This window comes from Manis javanica, chromosome 7 (genome assembly GCF_040802235.1).
Source record: "Manis javanica isolate MJ-LG chromosome 7, MJ_LKY, whole genome shotgun sequence".
NCBI classification, from domain to species: Eukaryota; Metazoa; Chordata; class Mammalia; order Pholidota; family Manidae; genus Manis; species Manis javanica.
In genome coordinates this window covers 12,977,967-12,995,702 of record NC_133162.1, presented here as the reverse complement: position 1 = coordinate 12,995,702, position 17,736 = coordinate 12,977,967, and the positions used below count along the sequence as shown (strand labels likewise).

Genomic DNA, 17,736 nt, shown 5'->3' with positions numbered 1-17,736 from the left:
TCTGGATGCTGGCAAGCCTCAGTTTCCTCATTTGTCTAATGGGAATAATATAACAAAAGTGAAAGCTTTTTATAAAACATCAAATACCACTGAGAGGACATGAAGGTGGCTGGGGAAGCTGGGGAGGGCAGGTTCCATGACCACGAAGCCCTTGGCATGGAGGTTCTAGGCCATTTCAGACGTGGCACCAGCTGATGTGTGGGTGAAGACCATACTTGAAGGGGCCTGCTTATCTCTGAACCAAAATGCTGTATATGCACACCTCAAAGAGAGTCTGAGTTTTTGACCAGGTGTGTGAAGAAAGAGAATGTAGAAGCACTCATAATTCACAGCCTAGAACCCGGATGCCTCAGGGGTGTCACCCACCCACCTCAGGTTTGAGTCCTGAATGCACCATGAGGCCTGGGGAAAGGAGATGAGAGGAGGGGCAGCAGGCCCCTGTTGGTCCCTGTCACCTAACTGGTGAGTACTCAACAAGGCACCACCTGGGGACACCTGTCAGTGCTGGCCGGGGTGGGAGGTGCCGAGGTGCGGACTCAGATCAGTGGTTGGCATCACCTATCCACCCACCCATCAGACCCAAGGGACGTCTGTCTTTGGATGCCTCTAGACTTTTCCAGGAGCAGCTGCCACTACTGAGTGGCCACATACTCTGCTGTTGCCCCCTGAGTGCAGGAACAGTGCACCCGGCCATGCTGTCAGGTCCACGTCTGTGTTGGCCTCCTGGCCTCCTTCAAGTCTGGAGCCCTCAATAGCAGCAGTCCGTGCTGAACCCCTAGACGGGAAAGTCTGGGCCAGTTCCCTCTGCCTCCCCGCTTGATTTCTCCCTGGGTTCTGCTCATGGGCAGAATCAAATTAAATCAAAGACTCATGGCAGCAACCTTCTCTGCAGCTCTGTCTCCACACACATTAAAAAAGAAAAAAAAAGGAAATTTCTGGAGGGGCAAAATAATTGTGAGAAGAAGGACTAAGTCACTGTGACATCCTTCATCTCCCGCCTGGAGAATCTGGTCACTTCATCCTTGCAGCAGAACTCCACATGGCCACATCCCCAACCCAAACTGAGATGAGGGTCTGTAGTAAAACGGAAACACATGGAAATCTAGTGGCGGGAAGTAATTTCCACTTTAGTCCCCATGGCTGTACAACACAGTCTGTCACATATGTCTGTATGTGCTCGCTGGTAGCCTGGGGACTGTTGAAGAGGATCTACTTTTGGTTCTGGTTGGAAGGGCAGTTCCTGAGGCTGTGAACCCAGGCAGCAAGCGTGCTGAGGCTCACCCTCAGGAGAGACCACTCCGTGGAGTGTAAAGGCAGGTCTTCTGCTTTGGGAAACATTCGAATCTGAAATATTCAAGGGAAACTTGCGGTGGAGGGCAGCTCTCCTGTAAATCTGCAAATGCAGCATCATTCAGTCACTTTTCACAGAATAGGAGTGCAGTGAAGGCGCTAGGGGTTTTTATCTGATCCTTGGCCTTGGGGGAGGCAGAGAGCAGCATGCCCCTCCACCCTCCTTTGATCAAATCCACGGAAGCAAACTCCAGCCTTGTTCTGTGAGCTCCCTCTGGTGGCAATTACCAAAACTAATCCAGCTCTGGGTTCTGCAGGGGATGTGTGGGTTGTGTGTGGGAGGCCTCCCCTGGAATTCAGTAGGAGGAAAGAACCTCTGTCCTTTCAGTGGTGGGCCAAAGGGTCTGCTGTCCCCCTTTGCAAGGTTTGGATTATGAGAGTTGGAATTTCTCCAGATGTCCTTGTCTTCTGATGTGCACATGTGTCATGGGATGAATGATTTGTGCAGAGGACTTGGAAATCTGCTCTGTGTTGCTTTGTTATTGGTATGCCTGTTTACCCTTTTCTAGATTGGTCTCAGCTTCTCAACCAGATTGGCAGCTTCTCTAGCACTGAGATGGCATTTTAGCCACATTTGAAGGATGCCCCTCCCTCCAGCATCTAGCAGGGGCTTTTCTGACTGGAGTGCTTCCCGAAGGAACTCTAGAGTTGGGGCAGGTCACGAGGTGAACTGCAGTGTGCCTCTGAGCTGGCGCTGGGTGACTGACTGCATCAGCTGCCAGGCCTGCGAATCGTTGTGCATTTTCATAGGTCTTGACAGAAGGTGGCAGCTTTGACAGCTCATCAGCCCTGCCAGGACAATCGTCCCCAGGCACTGCTCTCGGATCGCCAGCTCTGATTCTGAGTGCTGAGCTTTTCTGCTAATGCTTTTGGCTTGGGAGATGCGGGCCCGGAGCTGCTGGGTGGGAGCCTGAAGGCGGCAGGGGTCTTGGCAGGGAGACCTGACCCAGGAGTAACCGAAACACACTCATGTCAGCACAGACATGATTTGCACTGAACACTTAACAAACGCTCACAAAAGCAGACTGTGGCACCAAGAGCACCAGACATGGCAACACTAGGCCCGGGTGCCAGGCCTGGCTCTATGGCTGTGGGCTGGCCGCTGAAACTCTGAACCAACCCAATTTTTGTTTTTGTGTAATAATCTTGCTGGACATGTTTTCCAAAGATCCTTTTCCAGATCCACTATTATCTTCAGTATTTGTATATGTGTAAGTGGTTGATGATGTGTTCAGTAGCCTTGGGGCTACTTGTTACCACTTTCAATGATGAGAACTCAAGAACCGGCAACTCAAGATTTCGGCCAATTTGCCTGTACCTTAGCTGTTCAGGCCATCGCCTGGACATCACTGCCCCCTTGTGGCAGCTAACAGCTAATCTAATTTTGCAGGTGGCGATGAATTCAATAGTTCACAAGGAACGCATGCCTGCAACTAGATCAGGTGATTTAATCATTCATTCCCTTAATGGCTTGCCTTTACCTGAGGACAGTAATTTAGAGGCAATCTTTAAATGGAATTATAGTCAGATTACCTAAATGCACTGGTAAATTGACTCACAGATTAAAATTTGCAAGCTTCTGAGAACTGGTATGCTCTTATCAGAGTGGATTCTTTAAAAGAGGAAATGACATTAAGCCCAGGTGACACATGTAGGTATTAAAGATCCTGTTTGTGTGAATGTTTTCTCTTTCTTCTTTTTATTGTGGTAAAATTTACATAACATTAAAAGCAACCATTTTAAATTGAACAATTCAGTGGCATTTAGTCCATTCACAGTGTTATGTAAACATCTACTTCTGAAACACTACCACCATCATCATTCCAAAGAACATTCTCATAGCCATGTAGTTAGTCCCCAGTCCTCAACCCCGCTGGCATCAGGAAATACCAATTTACTTTCTTGGATTGACTTATTATAGATATTACATAGAAATGGAATCATACAATATTTGTTCTTTTGTATCTGGCTTCTTTCCCACTTAGCATAAGGTTTTGGAGGTTTGTACTCATTATAACATGTATCAGTACTTCATTCTTTTTTATGGCTGAATAATATTCCATTCACCCATTGATGGACACTCGGGTTACTTCCATTCTTTGGCTACTGTGAATAGTGCTGCTGTGAACATTCATGTGCAAGTATTTATCTGAGTCCCTGCTTTCAGTTCTTTTGAATATATACCTAGGAGTGGAATTTGGGGCCATAGAGTAACTCTGTTTCACTTTTTGATGCACCAGATCTTTAGAATAATGTACCATTAGGAGAGGAAGACAACATGCTCCAGGATCCACGCTTCCCTGTTTTTTCTCCCAGGTCTGCTGCAAGCTTGTGGGCTGGATCGTGTGGCTTTGCTTGGGCTGGGATAGAGGAATCTAGGTGACTCCACATGTCTCAGATAAACAGCTCCCAGAGAATGCTCTTTTTAAGGTGCATAGCAGAAACCCAGGAGGTCAAACCAATCCATGCAAATATGTTAAAATGTTTCTTCTGACATCACATTTGCTACCTTTTCATTGGTCAAGGTCACGTGGCCAAGCCTAGTTTTAATGGAGAGGGGCTTGCTGACTCTTTTGGGAGGCACTGGAAAGTCACATGACAGAGGGTGTAAATGTATTACAAGCAAGGAGTAAGGGTCTTGAAGAAATTATATCCCCACCATCCTGAATGAGGCTTGTTACTTCTTTGTAAGAGGTTGCGGCTATTTTAAATACTTAATTTACTTTTTCTACGGAGTAGTTGCATTGTATCAAAGGCATTCATGATCTTGATGCAAATGTGTTTGCACTGTAGGACGTTTGTAGTTCGAGAACCCTCAAACTGCAGGGCCAGAGCAGCCAAGCATCTCACCTGCCGGAAATGCCTCTGGGGAGCTGGGCTTGCACTGGGTGGAAACCTTCAGCTTCCCTTAACCCAGGCTTTTTAAAGAATGTGAATCGATAAGTGGCATAAATTATTCACCTCAAGGAACATTCTCACCTCAAGGAAATGAATAACAGACTGGAGAAATCCCCAGGAGGGTATTCGTTCTTTTCAGTGTTTGGACCTCTGCTCACCTTCTGAATGGCTGGGCATTTCTAACTATTAAAAATTCAGATCTCAGCAAAGAATGAATCTAAGTTGTGCAGAGATTTCTATGCGACTCTGAGTTTTGTTTCCAGCTATGATGAACTGGTATATGAGGCCTTTTCTGCAGGGCCAAGGGAATGAGTGTGTGGACAACGTCTTGCTTGGTGTGAGGTACAGCAGGCCTCCTCCGTGGTGTGATCTCAGGGTTGTCAAAGGGGTCTATCTGTTCAAAAAGGTCTTTTCTATCTGTTGGCTAAGATGTCAGAAATTTGTTCCATTTCTAACAACCATTCTGAGGGCTTTGCTTCTTTGGAAGACTCTGTTCAGAATGCAAAATCTCAGGAGGGGGTTAAACAATACCAAACACCTATTACCTGGATGCATCCTCCCCCACAAGATAACTAATGCCTTACAAACTTGATTTATTATTTTTTCCCTTTAAATAATTAATACGTCTCAGAAATATATAACATTAGAAAAAAAGCATGAGGGCTTGCATTCCAGCTGTCAGAGATAATCTCTGGTAATGGGGTGGTGTATAGTCCTCCAGGTTTTTCTTTGGGTTCATGCTCACATGTATTGGCATCTTCTTTGTCAGCAGCATTTCACTGGGTTGACTGCTTGGGTTGTCCGCCTGACTTCTGATAGGACACCTCCCATGATTTCCCACCCACAGCTCTGCTGCCCTACTTCCGTGGCTTCTGCAGGATTCTCCTCTTTGCCCTGGTTTGGAGTTCTTAGGGCTAAGCCATGGACCACCTTCTCTGCTCACTCCTTTACCATCCTGTGGGCCATCATGTGCCATCCACCTAACTATGGGTCTCCAGCCCCCTTCCGTCTTCCGAGCTCCAACCTAACTACCCAACTGCCTCCTGTGTTTTCACTTACGTGTCTTACAGGAACCCCAAACTTACTTTGAATGAAGCTGAGATATTGATCTCTGTCTTTCAAAATCTGCCACTTGGACCCAAAATGTCAGAATGATCATGAGGCCCCACTTTCACAGTCTATATTTGTATTGAAAATCAGGATGAAGTGGGCTTGGCCCTCTGTGCCCCCTGAGCTCACCTTAGGACACCTGTGTTACCATTTGACAGGTGTACTGCCCCAGTAAGACTCCCCACCTGGCACTGTCCCTGGAGCAGGTCACCTGGCGCCAGAAGTGAGACCCCCTCAGGGCTTACTTCCTCCCCCAGCGGGTCAGTGAAAAGACAGCGAGTGGTGGTATTTCCTGTGGCCCAGTTCAGAACTGGGAGCCTCTATCCCCTGAATTGTGATTTGATATCTTCCTCTCCTGGCTCCACTCATTCAATTATCATATGCTGTCAATTCTGCCTGCAAATACAGCCTCATGTTATGATATCCACCTTTTATCCAATCTAAGATGCATGGCTGCCAGTAAATTCTTCATCTTACTAGAAAGTGCCAGTGGAATGTTTTCACCATGCAGTTGCCTCACAATTGTTCCATGATTGATGGCAATTGTAAAGTGCTATCGATTGAAGAATACCTCTTGATTTCAAACAAGTATAAATGTGGAAAAAGATGTGGGTCTTAGAGTCTGTGAAATAGAGAATCTTAAGTCCATCTATTACCGTCTCTGTCGCCTCTGTTCTAGCATAAGCCTTCTTCCATCTGGATTTCCTATTTCCCTTCTCAGACCTCACGTGTACCCCTCCTCAAGTCTGCTGTTCTCCCATTTATTTGTTAGGATGTCCTATTTACCTCCAATATATATATCTGGATTCCAGTGACTACTCAGTATCTTCCTTGCTGTGACCTTAGTTCAGGCCCCACCATCTCACCTGGACAACTGGTCTCCTTGCCCGCTCCGCCAAGCCACAGGGCTCTTTCTAAAGAGTAAACCAACCACACCACCCCTCATCTCAAAACTCTCCAGACGTTACCCAGGATACATTTACTGGCTATCAAGGTCCTGCCCGATGGTCCCCTGTCTGCAGCTCCCCACCTGTCAACCTGCTCACTGTGTTCCAGCCACCTGGACATTTTGCCCTGCCTCAGACATGCCAAGCTCATTCCCACCTCAGGGCTTTTGCATTTGCCATTCTGTCGGCTTCACAAGCTCTCACCCCGGATCTTTGCTCAGCTACCTCCTTCTCATCAGTGGGCCGTCAGCTGAAGTGTCGCTTCTGGGGAAAGTTCTCTTCGAGACCAGCCTCCCTAAAGCTCCCTTTCCATCTCCATTCCCATTCCCCCTCCTACCAAATCACATTCTACTACAATGAGTACCTGACAGTACCTGATTTATGTATTTATTTCTCTTTCTCCCCTCGCTAGAGCTCCTTCAGGACAGGAACTCTGCCTTGTCCACTGCTGCCACCTCAGTACCTACCTTAGTGCTTAGCACAGAGTAGGCAGTCAATAGATGAAATATTTGGTACATGGAATGTCTTATACCTATTTTCTCTTTTGTCCTGTATTGTTCCTTCTAAACTTGATTGCCAGACTTACCTTTTAAAAATGAAACTCCTGACCACATCCCTCCTCTATTTAAAACCCATAAATTCCCACTGCAACACTTCAGCAGCATTCTGTTATATCTGATCTGTTGTATTTTCATTTTGATTCATTTCAAAATGCTTTCTAATTCCCCTTGTGATTTCTTCCTTGACTTATAGATTATTTGGAAGTGTGTTATTTAGTTCCACATATTTGGGGATTTTCCAGATAGCTTGCTGTTACTGATTTTTAATTTAATTCAAGGGTGACCAAAAACATACTTTGTATGACTTGGATCCTTTTACATTCATTGAGACTTGTTTTATGACCCCGAATATGATCGATCTCCATAAACATTTCATGCGCATGTGAAAAGAATATATTCTGCAAATATGGGGAGGACTGTTACAAATGTCAATCAATTTCATTGGTAGTGTTCTTCAAGTCTACTATACACTTGTTATTTTTTGCATATGTATGTCAATTATTTAGAGAGGGATTTTAAGACTTCCAACTATAGTAGTGGATTTGTTTACTTCTTGAATTTCATCAGTTTTTATTTCATATATTTTGAAGCTCTGTCATTAGGGGCAGACCACTGAAGATTGCATATCATTCTGACTAATTGACCCATTTATCATTATGAAATGGCCTTCATTATCTCTGGTAATGTTCTTTGCTCTGAAATGTACTTTGTCTGACATTAATGTGGCACTGATAAAGTTTTCTTTTGACCTGTGGTAACATGGTGCTCTTTCTCCATTCTCTTATCCTAACTATGTCTTTGTCTCAAGTGTATTTTTTGTACAGAGCATCTAGTTAGGTCTTGCTTTTTAATGCAATCTGACAATGTATGTCACTTAATTGAGATTTTTAAACCATATATGTTTAATATGATTAGGTTTAAGTCTATTATCTTGCTATTTATTTTTTCATTTGTCTCATCTGTTGTTTTCTTTGTAGATCATGATCCTGATGCCCAATGTTGAATAAAATGCTGTCTCATTTTATTTTCTAGAGAGAGGATAAATCTTATCCCTGTTATTCCATCTTGAATGAACCTATTGACTGTCTTTGAGTTCATTAATTCTATATTCTGTTGTGTCCATGACTTCAGTTAAAACCACCCAATAAGTTTTTAAAAAAACAACTTTATTTTTCAGGGCAATTTTAGGTTCACAGCACAACTGAATAGAATGTACAGAGGGTTCCTGTATGCCTTCTGCCCTAACACATGCACAGCCTCCCCTGCTATCAACATCCTGCACCAGAGTGGTATGTTTGTTACAATCAGTGAGCCTACATTCACACATCATTATCATCCAAAGTCCACAGTTTAACTTAGGGTTCACACTTGATGTTATATACATTCCATGGTTTTTGATAAATGTAAGATGACATGTATCCACCAAAAGTGTATGTTGCAGAATAAATTCATTGTCCTAAAAATTGTGCTCTGCCTTTTCATCCCTCCCTGCCCCCTAATTCTGGGTAACCACTGATCTTTATACTGTCGCCATAGTTTTGCCTTTTCCAGAATGTCAGGTAGTTGGTATTATATAGTCCGTAGCCATTTCAGATTGGCTTCTTTCACCCAGTGATGTGCATTTAAGGCTCCTCCATGTCTTCATGATTTTATAGCTCATTTCTTTTTTTAATGCTGAATAAAATTCCATTGTCTAGATATACCAGCTTACTTATTTATCCATTCACATACCAAAGGACATCTTGGCTGCTTCCAAGTTTTGGCAGTTATGAATAAAGCTGCTTAAAACATCCATGTACAGTTTTTGTGTGGACATAAGTTTTCAGTTTCCCTGGGTAAGTACCAAGGAATGTGATTGCTGGATCATGTGGTGAGAGTATGTTTACTTTTGTAAGATAGCACCAAACCGTCTTCCCAAGTGGATGTACCATTTTGCACTCCTCACAGCAATGACTGAGAGTTCCTGTTGCTCCACATTCTCTTCAGCATTTGGTGTTGTCCATGTTTCAGATTTTGGCCATTCCAAAAGGTGTGTAGTGGTATCTCATTGTTTTAATTTACACTTTCCGAATGACAGTTGATGCTGAGCATCTTTTCATGTGCTTGTTACCTGTATATACTCTTTGATATGTCTATTCAGGCCTTTTGCCCATTCTAAAAATCAGGCTTTTTCTTTTTCAAAAATTAAAAACATGTGTTTTATTTTATTTTCCAGCTTTATGGAGATACAATTGACATATAACATTGTATAACTTTAAGGTGTACAATATGTTGATTTGATATGCTTGCATTTTGAAAAATGAAGTTGTTCTCTTCTTATTGTTGAGTTTTAATCATTCTTTGTATATTTTGGATAACAGTGCTTTCTCAGATAAGTTTCCTGTGAATGTGCTCCCAGTCTGTAGCTTGTCTTTTCATTTTCTTGGCCATCCAGTAAGTTTTTCATTTCACATATTTTAATTTTAAATTCTAGAAAATCCTTTTGGTTGTCTTTGATAGACTTATAAGTTCTCTGTTAAAATTTTTCACTCATCCATTTGTTGACTTTTTCTTCTATTTTCTTTGACAGATTACTTATATTTATGTTAATGTACTTGTCTGCTAACAAACATCTGGATCATCAGTGGGTCTTTTTGTTTTTTTTCCCCACTTATGTCTATTAGTTTGTTATTGTGTGCGGAACCCAAAGAATGGAAAGGGTGGCAAACTCCACACCCCAGCATGCTAATAATAAAAACAACCAATGCCACAAAAAAACAGGAACAGCCCCCCTTGAATTTGCACTGTGCTTTAGAATCCCCAAAGCATTTTCATATGTATTTTATCTTTTGGCTTTCCTCACTCTGTCCCCCACCAACCATGATAACTAATCACGGGCAATAATAAGAAGTCATCTCTACAGAGAGATTTTATGAAAGCTTTTGCCAAAGACTCAGAGATGTGAGTCTGTCTGCAAGGGGGTGACTTCAGCAGCAATCTCAGGACATTGCTGCTCTCTCGGTAGGGTTGTGCACAGCTGTGTCCTCATAATTCTACCCTTTGTCCTGGGCAATGGCTACTTGTACCTGCTAAAGGTTACATTTTCCAGCTGCCCTTGTGGCTGGGTAAGGCCATGACAACTTTCTCATCAACTGAATGCAAGCAGAAGCATTGTGTGCAATTTCCATCTTACTGGCTTAAAAGAAAACCGATTGTCCTGACTCTCTCTCTTTCCCTTCCCTTGACTGGAACAGAGGTGGGCCCCCAAGTCCAGTTTCAGGTGTGCAGGTGAGGACAGGGCACTACAATGGTGCTTCTCGAACTTCAGTGTGCTTTACAATCACCTGGGGCTTGCTCAGAATGCTAGCTCCCACCCCCAGAATTTCAAATTCTGTAGGTGTGGGGTGGGCCCAGGAACTTCCATTTCTAACAAGTTCCATTCTAACAATGTCGTGCTGTTGGTCCTGGGGCCACACTTTGAAAACCACTCCCGTAGGATATGGTGGAGCAGTGAGATGGAAAGACTAGCCACTCAGTGACTGGGTGGCGCTGGACTGCTGCAGCGCCAACTCTTGCTTCTGGGCTGCTATGTAAGAGATCAGTAAACTTCCATTCCTTTTAAACCACTGCTATATTTTTGGGTCCTCTTGTTAAAGCAACTTAGCGTTTATCCCATCAAGAATATAGGGTGATTGCCAAGCAGGGAATAGTGATCCATAGACAGGATTTTGGCCAGTGATGGCTTTTCTGTTTGATCTATGTGTCTCCCTTTCTCTGAAGGAATCATCCTTTTTCCTTAGGCCCTTGACCTAAGGAAGTGGCCACCTGACCCTCTGCCCAGCAATGCCACTGGATGAAAAGTGGAGGCCTAACCTAAAAGGTGCCCATCCTGGGGCTGGATGTGTGGGCAGAGACGCACTGGAGGCCAGGTTTTCATGCCCCTTCCCCACCTCCCCACTTTCTCTCCATCGGGGTCCTTTTGTATTAAGACTTTCTTTCTTCAATTCCCACACTCCCCCCCTAAGTGGTTAAGCCTATCCTATAGGCTGCAAATATAAAGTGGGCTGTACAACTTGATTGTACCACAGAAGTTTGATTTTAGGAAACCAATGCCATGTTTAATGTAGGAGTGTAATTGGCTCCTCATTATTTTTAGAAGAATTGGTGGGTTCTTTGTGACTGAGAAACCCGTCCCCTGAATGCTTGTCCTTTCTCAAGAGTGAGAAATAGAAACACACACACACACACACACACACACACACACACACACACACACACACACACACACACACACACGGGAGAGAACGTGGTAGCCACACCTCCCTCCAGGGCAGCCTGTGGCAGGAGAATTCACATGGGCTGGTGCTGCTGACCCTGTACCTGGAGACACCTGCCCGGGTCATGCGCTTCCTCCTGTGCCTGGATTAGAAGGTTTCGTGCTTGGCTGACAGAATAACTGTGCACTGTCTGTGTATACCACATCTGCCTGGAAGCAAGCAGCCCCTTGGGTCTCAGGAAATCAGGAGGTGGCTTGAAAGCTTGATTTTATTTTACTTACACCTTGTGTGCCTGTGCTCTCTACAAAAAAAGCCACTCATTTAGAAACAAACAAAAACCCTTGCTGTTATTTCCAACTGCCACTACCTCCACAACTAGAAAATTTGACCTCAGCCAGACCTATTGCATCGGTCTCTCTCAGCCGGCCACAATCTACTTCTGCTTCAGCACCATCTGAGCTCTTCTCTCTCACGACGTCTGCCTGGGCTGCTCTGGCTCAGAGCCTCCTGCTTTCTTCTGACCACACAAGCCACATCGTATTTGTATCTCACTTCCAAATTCATCTCTTGCTATATCTAAATGCATGAATCCATGTACCTACATCCTGTCCTTCCATGGATGGTGGGGACCTTTATTGCCCTCACATCGTCCAGCCTCTAGTGGGCCTTCTGGGAATGCTTTTTTGGCGGCTTGACTGAAGTCCATCTGATGCCTCATTAGGAGAGAGATTTGGGCTTCAGAAAAAGGCAGGCCTCTTGTAACCTGTCCCTTCCTCCTCAGAAAATGGGGCTGGATAGCCTATAGAACTAAAGGAAATTCCTCTCTCCTAAAAACAAAAGGAACTCAGATACCCTGGAGAGGATCATGCAGTGGGGAGGGGTGGCTGGATCTCATGGCCCTGACTTCAGGCACCGGAGTCCCCTTCTCTTGGCATCTTACCTGTTCCTGCCACTATCATCACACTGGCCCAAATGTGGGCAAATGACTCTTGAACACTGATAAAAACCCTAACTGAGCAATAGACACAGTGAGTCACATACAACTAGATGATCTTGCTAGGGGCTGGAGCTCACTTATCTTTAGTTTGTCACCCATCATAGGGTCTCTCTCTTTCCAACTTCCTGTCTCCCTCCAGATGGTGCACAGCATCAAGGCTGATGGGTGCACAGGCAGTGATTGTGTTATTCCCCACATTATTCTAGACACTTGAAATATGTCTTCTAAAAATACTTAAAAAGAGGAGTACAAATTCACTTGCTGACTTCCACCATCTAACACTTTCATCCATTAACATTGCCCCAAGCACAAAAAATAGCACTTAGAATTTAATACATCAAAAATAACAAATGACTCATGCATTTTTATCTTAAAAAGTTGATTTTTGACTTGAGTAAAGAATGATGGGAATACATTAATGTACTGTTCAAAAGTAATGGCCAGGTGAGACATACCATGTTCATGGACTGGAAGGCTTAACAGAGTAAAGCTGTTAAGCCTCCTCACATTGATCTATGGGTTTAATACAATTCCTATCAAAATCCCAGTCAGGTTTTATGTAGACATAGATAAGATTACTAAAAAACTTATATAGAAAGGCCTTAAAGTAATAAAACAATCTTGAAAAAGAATAAGGTAGAAGGAATCACTGTACCTGATACTAAGGCCTACTACCTAGCTTCAGTAATTAGTGTGGCATTAGTGGACAGATAGACACACTGAGCAGTGGAAGAGAACAGAGAGCCCAGAAGTAGATTCACACAAATACAGTCAACAAATTTTTCACAAATATGGGAGGAGGAGCCAAGATGGTGGCGTGAATAAAGCAGTGGAAATCTCCTCCCAAAACCATATATATTTTTGAAAATACAACAAATACAACTATTCCTAAAAGAGAGACCAGAAGATACAACAGCCAGACTACATCTACACCTGCGAGAACCCAGCACCTCATGAAGGGGGTAAGATACAAGCCATGATGGGACCTGAGGCCCCTCACCCCAGCTCCGGGGCAGGAGGAGAGGAGTCGGAGAGGGGAGGGAGAGGGAGCCCAGGACTGCTAAACACCCAGCCCTAGGCATGCACACTGGGAGTGCAGACACACAGTGCATGGGGTGCTGGAAACTAGGGAAACGGGACAGTAAAACCTGCAAGCGGGTCCCCGCAGCTGGCACTCTGGGGACAAAGAAAAGCAAGTGCCCTTTGAAAGCCTTAAAGGGACAGGAGCCTCACAGCTGGACAGAAGCATCTCAGCACACTCAGCCCAGCAAATGGGAATCCTGGGGAACTCTGGGCTCCCTAACGCCCTGGGCGGCAGTGCAGCTCTGAGGCCCCTCAGGGTGATAAACAGCCTCCCACCCATTCCCCCTCCAGCACGGCCCTGCCATAGCAGAGCAGCAGCCTGAGGCCGACCACGCCCACAGCAGCCACCTGGGCCAGACCTAGAGGCCCCCTCTGCACACAGCTGCCCAGCACAAGCTGCTAGGGGTCGCCCTTCTCCCAGGAAAGGAAGGCCATAAACTAGCAAGAAGGGACATTGTCCCAGCTGACACACGCACCAGCTTCCCACAACTACCTCTATCGCCATGAACAGGCAGAAGAATTTGACCCAGACCAGACTAACAGACAACCCCTGAGGAGCTTGGGGAGACAGACCTAACCAATCTTCCTAAAAAAGAATTCAAAATAAAGGTCATAACCATGCTGATGGAGCTGCAGAGAAAAATGCAAGAGCTAACAAAGTAGGGAGGGAGACTACAGACAAATGTGGAAAAAAATCCAACAGAGTAAAGGTGGCCTTTTCAACAAATAGTGCTGGAGCAACTGAGTATCTATAGACAAATAAATGAATCTTGATCTAAATATCACCCCTTATGCAAAAAATTAACTCAAATGGATCACAGACTTACATGTAAACATAAAAGTATAGAACCATTAGGAGAAAACCTTGGGGACCTAGAGTTCTTAGATTTGACCCTATCAAGGAAGCTGATACAGATGGGGGATCCAGGGAGACACAGGAAAACTGGCTTGTTCTAGGCTTGGAGATCTTGCCTTCTCTTTCTTTAGGTCAGTTAAAGAAGCAATGAAGCATTGGTTGCTTTCCCTTTCAAACTGAGAATTACATGGCCACATGCCTTCCCATCCCCACAACTCTGGGCTCTGCAGGATTAGAGGTCCTCCCTGAGGACACTTACCAGGAAAGCCAGCAAGGAGCTCACTGAATCATACCTTATGGCTGCTGCCTGGTATTTCAGGATCCTTGTGTCCAGCAGCCAGCATGCAAGAAAAGGGGGTGACCATCTTGTTGAGGGAAATTGACTGGTCAGCAGAAGCAGGCAGGGCTGCTTTCATGCAATGCGAGCAGGGAAGAATGTAGGTGGAACCCAGATGACCCGCTTGGGTGACTCTTGTAGTTCTTATCCAAATGCACCTGTGAATGAACAGACACAAGCAGCTCCAACCTGAAAAGGATATGGTTACCATGGCTCAGAGCCCCCCAGCAATGAGAACCTGGGTCATGCCATTGGGTAAGGCCCTGAGAGTGGTAGAAGAGGTAGCAGAAGGCTGGAGGAATTTCAGAGAGTGAAGGAAGGAGACAATGAGTACCAGCTGCAGCCCTGAGGCCAACTGCAGCAGAGCCTGTAATTTGTGCTACTGACCTCCCTCTTCAAGTTTGCCTTCAGGGATCAATGCCATTTGTAAGAACCAAGCAAGCTTATTATCCTTTTATTTATCATTCCTCAAATATATTTTAAATTGTTGCACTAGTCATCACATTGCCTTCTACCTGCATACCATCTCGGGTTACCACTGGCCAAAGTTGAACAACTGGACGGCCACCATGGGCCAAGATGTCTGCATACCATCTCCATACCAGCTGGGAACTGAGCAACTGTCTTGCCAATGGGTTTCAGGCCCGGGCAAGTTCGCTATGGATTCAGTGTGACCAAAGGAATCAATAGCAAAATGTTCTTGGGGTGAAAGGGTTTATTACTCGGCTTATTCTCTGGCAGTACATCGAGCACTAGCATCTCTGCCTCCATGCCCCTCTGCCCACCCAGCCATCCTCTGGGCCTCTGTCCTCAGCGCTGCCACCACTTCAGCCTCTGCTCTGCTCTTCTGCAGCCTTGCAGCCCTGCAGTCCTGCCACCATGTGGTGCCCAGAGCACTGGGCGGAGCTCTTTTTATAGAGTCCAATTGCCCACAGATGTGCAGTGGGCTATTCAACCAGGGCCAGGTGAGAATCCTGACCACAGGAACTCTCATTTTATCCACACTCCACCCCTCCAGGGTTCTCTCCTCTCAATCTATGTGCCCTCAGTCCTCTGCAATGGTCCCTGTGCAAGGAAGCTCAAACATCGTTCTCCAGCCTCTCCAGCAAAAAGTCTTGCAGGCACACAGGCCGGACTCGTGGCTCTGTCTCTGACCTCTGCCTCTTTGGTCTTAATGGCTGGAACTGCTGCTCTGGTTTCAGCTGTTGCCATAGCTCCAGTAAGATCTTATTGGACTTTCCATCTAATTTCCTTCCATCTACTCCTACCCGTATTAAATCAACCCACATCTGGGTCCTTGTATCCCTCACGAGGCCCCTCAAATTCCTCCTGTGAGTAACAGGTCTTATTTCTTTCCGGATTCTCGTTGCTTCTGCCTCTAAGTCTGCCACTGTACGTGTCACCTCACTTATGGGATGCCCTAAGTGAGAGGAAAGAATGGCCACTAGAGACCCAAAGAGGGATGTGGGAGCCATTTGAAGTACAATATTTCTCATTCCAGTAGTGAAAATCTCTTCATCTGGGCCATAATTCTCTGGACTACAGATGGCATTTCTTATGCCTAGTTCTTGTAACACCTGTTGGAGCTCAGCATATGTCTGCCATCTAACAGGAGAGGATGGTAGATCACCCAGATTGGGCCACACAGCACGAAGTGCAGCCATAAGCCAGTCGAGGAGGGGGTTACTCCGTGGGGTCTGATGCCATTTTGTAATCACTGCCTCAAGGCAGGCTGCACTGTCAGGGAAGCCAGCTTTCCCATCTGATCCCCACAGAACAATTCCATCCACCCCTAAGTCCCACAGACGTAGGAGCCAAGCTGATACTGACTCCGAGGGCTTCTACCTAAACTCAAATCCACCAGCTCAGCCTGAGTACAGGGGCGGAGCATAGAGTGCTCCACGACCTGGGGAGGGGGCTGTTCCTCTCCTTGGGGAACTTTCAGCTGCTGGGTCTTTATTTTCTTTACAACCACTGGGCATGCTTTCAGTACAGGAGGCACCAGTGCCTCTGGCACCACCGCTTCATCCTTCCCCAGCTCCTCCATTTCTGGGGCTGATGGCACCTTTCTCTCTCCTCCCCCGAGTGCCTCCTCTGCTACAATCTTTACCTTTTCTACAGTGCCTCACAGCAATGCTACCTCTGTCTTCAGAAGCTCTCACCTTCAGCTCAATGCTGCGCAGCTGATGTTCTCGTGCCACCTCCGCCTGTGCTTCCCTCAGGAGTGCGTCCTTTTCCTTGATGGCCTCTTCCTCCTTCAGAACACCTGGCAGCACTGCTGTCTTGTCTCCAGTGGCACCTTGCTGCCCGCGCTCTTGTGCTGTGTCCTCCTGCATCAATGCCATCTCCGTCCTCAGGGAATCCACAGAGGTTTGCACCTCGTGCTGTCGTGCCGCCTCCTCCCGCATCAAGGCCACTTCCCTCCTCAGGGAATCTACTGAAGTTTGCAGCTCGTGTTCTCGTGCCGCCATTTCATGGGTCTCCTCTGTAGATTTTTTTAATACTGTGAGAAGCAGGAAACCCACAGTCCCCTCTGCCTCACGGGCACTCTGCTTCTCAAAGGATCTGCTTACTATACCAAGGGCCACCCCTACTGCCTCAGGTGTCACCTCCACTTCCTCCAGTCCTGGGGTAGGGCCCTGAACTCTAGGAGGCAAGCCACCTCAGACCACATACCCATTGGGGGACGATCCACTGTCTCCCCATTCACAGGGGCAGCCCACTGAAGCACCCCTCCCATAAGGGCAGCCTGTCTTTTCCCTTGGTCAACAGAGAACCCTGCCAACTTTCGTCAATTGTCTTGCCAATGGGTTTCAGCCCCTGGCAAGTTCGCTATGGATTCAGTGTGACCACAGAAATCAACAGCAAAATGTTCTTGGGGTGAAAGGGTTTATTACCTGGCTTGTTCTCTGGTGGTAGGTCGAGCACTAGCGTCTCTGCCTCTGCGCCCCTCTGTCCGCACAGCCGTCCTCTGGGCCTCTGTCCTCGGCACTGCCACCACTCCAGCCTCTGCTCTGCTCTCCTGCAGCCTTGCAGCCCTGCCATGGTGTCGTGCCCAGGGCACTGCGCAGAGCTCTTTTTATAGAGTCAAATTGCCCACAGATGTGCAGTGGGCTAGTCAGCCATGGCCAGGTGAGAATCCTGGCCACAGGAACTCTCATTTTATCCACAGCAGCCCATGTGAAAGCCCACTCTCTTAGAGCACTCCTGGTGCCCGCTCCTGCGGGCTGGATCCTCCGCAAAGCAGACATGCAGGTAGGGTCGGAAGAGCAAAAGCAGATGTGACGGGAGCCTGCAGATGGTGACGCAGAGCTGACACAAGCTCCGGAAGGCCAGTGGGGA

The 17,736-nt window shown here is 46.2% G+C and overlaps 1 protein-coding gene across 1 annotated transcript; it reads right to left on the bottom strand.

Moving 5' to 3' along the window:
* Window positions 1-2,008: 2,008 nt before the first annotated feature.
* On the bottom strand, window positions 2,009-17,633 carry LOC140850536 (uncharacterized). Its single transcript, XM_073241663.1, has 3 exons — window positions 17,292-17,633; window positions 16,557-16,879; window positions 2,009-2,260 (listed from the first exon to the last, which is right to left on the bottom strand). The coding sequence occupies exons 1-3, from the start codon at window positions 17,437-17,439 to the stop codon at window positions 2,009-2,011; spliced, it is 723 nt and encodes a 240-aa protein (XP_073097764.1). The 5' UTR covers window positions 17,440-17,633.
* Between the last annotated feature and the right edge of the window lie 103 nt (window positions 17,634-17,736).